This window comes from Aspergillus alliaceus (genome assembly GCF_009176365.1).
Source record: "Aspergillus alliaceus strain CBS 536.65 unplaced genomic scaffold BDW43scaffold_43, whole genome shotgun sequence".
Taxonomy (NCBI): Eukaryota; Fungi; Ascomycota; class Eurotiomycetes; order Eurotiales; family Aspergillaceae; genus Aspergillus; species Aspergillus alliaceus.
This window is the reverse complement of record NW_022474726.1, coordinates 312,075-317,093: the sequence shown is the minus strand read 5'-3', so window position 1 is coordinate 317,093 and position 5,019 is coordinate 312,075. Positions and strand designations below refer to the sequence as shown.

At 43.7% G+C, this 5,019-nt stretch overlaps 1 protein-coding gene across 1 annotated transcript; it reads right to left on the bottom strand.

Moving 5' to 3' along the window:
- Window positions 1-3,170: 3,170 nt before the first annotated feature.
- BDW43DRAFT_321540 (uncharacterized protein) lies at window positions 3,171-4,268 on the bottom strand (the record flags this gene model as incomplete). Its single annotated transcript, XM_032049352.1, has 2 exons — window positions 3,171-4,049; window positions 4,152-4,268. The coding sequence occupies 2 exons, from the start codon at window positions 4,266-4,268 to the stop codon at window positions 3,171-3,173; spliced, it is 996 nt and encodes a 331-aa protein (XP_031897264.1).
- Between the last annotated feature and the right edge of the window lie 751 nt (window positions 4,269-5,019).

The following is a 5,019-nucleotide window of genomic DNA, read 5'->3' as shown; positions in this document are numbered from 1 at the left end:
CGGGGAGCTGCTCCACGTTGATCCATAGATAATATCCATTGTACAAGCGAATTCTCTTGTATTTCAGTCAATCTATGGCAATTTGCGCGTTTTTCAGTGCGTGATAGAGTGCCATTTAAACGTCGACGTATTGTTCTATCAGAGACATTAAAGATGCGTGCAGCCTCACGAATTGACTTTATTTCTTGCTTTTTAATAGCGGAAACTGCAAGCAAGATCCTTCCCTCCTTCTCAGCTGAATTATTTGAACTTGTACGCGCTTTTGGTGGCATGGTGAGTGGTTGAACTGAGCAAGAGTTTCAACCGCGCGAGAAACGCGTGAGGTGCGGCGCTCGGTCGGGTGCGGCGCTCGGTTGGGAACTACGTTAGGTATTACTAGATTATTAATTAAGACACCTGATGTACGCTTAAGTCCGGTAGGAATACCAGGCTTATTATTAATATAGAAGTGAAATCTCTTAATTAGACTTTTTAACGATACTGTATTGATCCGTTTACTAGTTTAATGGTTTTGTAGAGGGCTACGGGTATTGAAATCAGCTATTATATAGCATCTTCGGTCTGCTAGTTGTCCCCATTCTGCGTCGTCAATAGTTCATCGGTGTCTTAAGCTAGCGCCCTGCCAGTAATATCCTTCTCTTAGCCAATTGTTATAGTAATTAACTATCCTTGTTCTTCGTACACGGTTCCTGCCCCTATCTAGATTCCAGATATCTAGGGCTAGTATATAGGAATGGTTGATCAGGTTAGTCCTTGCTTCAATAACCTTCAGAGTCAGTAAGTCTTATCGAATTACTATCAGCACTTTATAGTGCTTGCATACTCTCCTTCCCGGTCAGTATATCAGTAAGCTGAATGTCGAAATTCACTTGCAATATAGGGCCCTTACAAGCATACTACGTCTGCCTGTCTTTTGGTGTCCTGCCTCTAGGGCTGCTATGGTAATGATACGCCAACTCTTGGAGAACGGAAGTAGGCGCCAGAGGCCTGACAATGTTGCTCAATCTAAATAGATAGACTAGATCGATAAATAATATAACACCCATTATATTGAATACCAAGTCAAAGTAAATGTGTCCGAAGACTAAGTTGCGGCGGTTAACAAACAGTAATCTATTGAAAGGGCTAATGCCCGTTGGGACGATCATCGAATGATCTTCATCCTTGTACAATGGATAATGGAAATACAGCTAGAACCATTTTAACTACCCCTTCCTCTAGGCTCGGGCTAAGGATTTAGTATGTTCTAGGCCAGCGGTCACTGACAGAGAGCGCCAAGAGCTGGAACCTGGCCTTATCTAGTGACTCAGTAAGACTCCAGGGCCAAACTGCGATCATTTCCCCGATAGTTTGTAAATGGGCTCTAACAATGACTAAGATAAAATTGCTCCAGGCGCGAAACCAGATGGTTTTGGGAGTCAGAATTTGTCCACGTCTTGGTTCGGCTACTTGGGTGCGTGGCTTGGTGTGGCGGGAGTGACAATGCTCATGGAGCCAAAGGGATAAAGCATTGCGAGGCCAGGGTAGATTCCCATAATCGTAATGAAGTCTGGTGCAGGGACACATACCAAAATTAGTAATCGAGTGTTCCCGTGTCCCGCATTGGACTCATGGAAGGGTCATGGTTTGCTCTCTCCCAATAGGCTAAGGTAAGGAGTATTACAGCGTTAGTTCCCTTCGTTCTCACGATCATATCGTAGTCGAGCATTCAAATATGGGCCATCCCTCGATGAAAAGATACTGGGAACCTTCAAAATAATTATTGAGAACTGACACTAATTTATTGAAGTCCTACCATTTGCGAATAGCTACAAAGTTTGCCAGCCAACTCTAAGTAAAAGGTTGATAAATCTGAACAGGCTAAGATGCAGCATATGTATATAAGATATGAGCGTCCTCCCTCATACTGTGGTTTGCAGTTTATTCGTTTTTCGGTCTACTCTTGGTGTCTTGGTATCACATAATTTTTACCCCTTGCCTACCGCAAAGCAATGTTACAGAGCTGTCATTTGGCAAGGGCGCTACCCTTATATGTTTATCCCATCCGCTATGGAATGCGTTGAAGATCTCCTAGCTTCATATATACCTTGAAAGGACCTGGGCTTCTAGATGATGGTCTGCTGAGATATTATACCTTGCTCAATTTAGACTTGTTACCAGATTACTTAGTATTGACAGCGCCTAGTAACTCCACAGATTTATTTGGTGTATACTTATTCTCCGTGTAGAAAGATGTAGTCGATTTTTTAATTATCTAAAAAGGCATGTCCTCGACAACATAGCTATCTTTGTTACGTATTTAAATAGCTCTGTTTGTCCGCTTAAGTGGTGCTAGATCACATCAATATAGTTCGCCACCTAAAGGTTTGGCTCTAGGCAAATACTATATCACATTACCAAGTACTTCGGCTTTCTAGCCTTCGGAGTTTTGTGAGTTACTTAGGTTTTGCTTAATACTAGCCATTCTGCGCAGAAGATCTTGTTGGTATTAGGTTCCTGTTATCTGCTGCAACGGTCTACCCAGCCTAAGTGGCTTCATGGTTGCTATCTCCTCCGTCGTTACTGTACTATTTGTCGTTGCTCTGGAATTGCCACGGCCTTGTTTTTGGTGTACCAAACAAGGCTCTTACAGCATGACCTGCGTGGTAGGTTGGTATTGACACCAACTGTATGCAACCCTCCGTCCTCAACCTTAAGCACTGAATATTGTTGCAGTTGGTACGTTCTAGTGTAAATATGGATGTCCGCAGCTTCCTTGGGATATGCTAGGGGGTACGGCTGATCTGCTAATGTCATTGGAAGTAAAACCACCTGAACAGGGTGTAAAGCTATTTCTCAAGCTGTCCCATCGTCCAGTTAGCTGAATAGAGGCACAAACGCGGAAAATTTGGTTATTATTGGGCGGCTTTGGTAGACTTGACAACCTACCATATGGGATGGTAACACAGCTTACTGAAATCCTCGTATTATTTCCGGCTAGCCTGGATGTGATCACATTCTTCCCACTTCTTCATTCTACTTCCTCAAGGACACTTTATAATCCTAACTCTCTAAATGAAAAAAGAAAGAGAAAAATTAGAAAAATTAGAAACAACTTAAAATCAATACGGCCGGCCGGTTCTTCTTTACTTTGCCTCCCTGCTCTGAAAATCCTTTCGTTACATAAGAATTCACCAGGGATTGTCATCCTGAGTACCCATACGGTGGGTGTCAGGGTGGTCCCTAACCCATCTGATAAGATCTTGCGCAGCAGCACGAGTACGGCTATGATCATAATAGTGGGTCATCTTGAAGCCATAAATGAGGCCATCAACTCCAGCAGTACCCAGGAGCTTGTCAACATACTGATCTTCACCCATTGCCGAAGTCCAGCCAAAGACAGCTCCAGATCCTTTGCTTTGAGTTAATTGACGCAGCTCCGTACAGGTATAGTATCGATCTTCCTGGCAATTGCCAAATTGGAATGGAAGGTTGAAGTACCCGTACGACATAACTCTCTTCGCAACCTGGGGAGGCCCATGCTTTTCGAATTCGTCCAAGACTTTTCTCACTCTGCCGTTCAAGTTGATAGCCTCGTTTGTATTCAGCGATTGACTGATAAGGTCATATGCACGGGAATTAGCGCTGTAGAACCCATAAAGTACGCGGACGCCCTTGGGCTCTAGAATCTGCCGGACTAAGTCACGCAGTAGTTCCACAGAGCAGTGGCGCCATTTGTCGTTAGGTGGGCAGTAGTCTGGATTCTTGATATCCAGCCAAACAAAATTGATTGTCTTTCTGGCGTCTCGCTGCCGGCCAATCTCCATAAACATCTCTTTTGCTGTATCGCCGTAACTCGTTGGGGTACCATCATGGTCCGCCCACCATCCTTTTCTCCATGCGACCATGTCAATTTCAATGGCGTTGGCGCCGTGGGATATAGCATGGCTAACTCCCTTGACGGTAAGAACCCTGTGGGCAATTGCATAGATTGGCTTCCGTCTATCACCAGGCTCTATACTCTGCGGGTAATCGACAATGAAATCATTTCCGGAAGAGTCAGCAGGAGCCTCAACAACAAAGTCATCATCAACAAGTTCAGCCGGGGAATTGGTAGTATATTTTGTTTCAATAGGGTGTTCATCGGAGTCAACAGCGTCCAGCAGCTTTACATAGGTGTTATCTGAAGTCTCAGGTCGAGCCACGTTCGTTGGTGAAGCTGTAGTGAAATTGAGGCCAACAAGCCACATCAATAAAAGAGTATAGACAACGTGCGATATAGACGCCATGCTTAAGATGTCTAACCATGAGCTATCATCGGTAAGGGTTGCTTTGTGTTTGCAAAAAGTGTGAACAGAATGCAGTGGGACTTGATCGGTTATGTATTTGGACTAAAGAGGCATCAATCGAGGTTGCAATATCAGCCCTGACCCACTCGATCGACATGTGCATTTGTTGCAGGCCTAAAATGTGTGCAACTTTGGTCACAGCTCCACAACTTATAAACTATTGAACTCTGAGCCATAGAGCTATTTCCGGCTGTATACCTAATGACAATGCACATATTGGCGAGGATTAGAACATTACATCCGCTAGGCTGTAGTTTATTGTTTCTTCTCGATTCAGAGAACATCTTTTCACATCTTCAATTGCATTCCACGGCTACTGTAATCTACATTCTCTCTTATAATATCATGTAATGAGTGCAGTACAGTAGCCAAGTCCGTTTCAGCAGACCCCATCCGCAGGCATTAACGCTAGGCTAATATTTTCCCCCTCTAAGTCACGTAAATCCTATAAATGATTAGATTGGGCACGCCATAAGGATTGGGAAGACAAATTTAGCCCCTGAGCCATCTTATAACGAATATGACGGAATCTTAAATTCCATAAGGCTGTGCTAACATATGCATACTTTTATTGGCGCCTCAAATTTGAGAACGGGTAGATCCATAAGATTCCATGACAAATAGAAATAGTCTAGGAAATTACAATTGCCATAAATACACACGGTTACCTTGGAGCCGATCCTGCGAATAT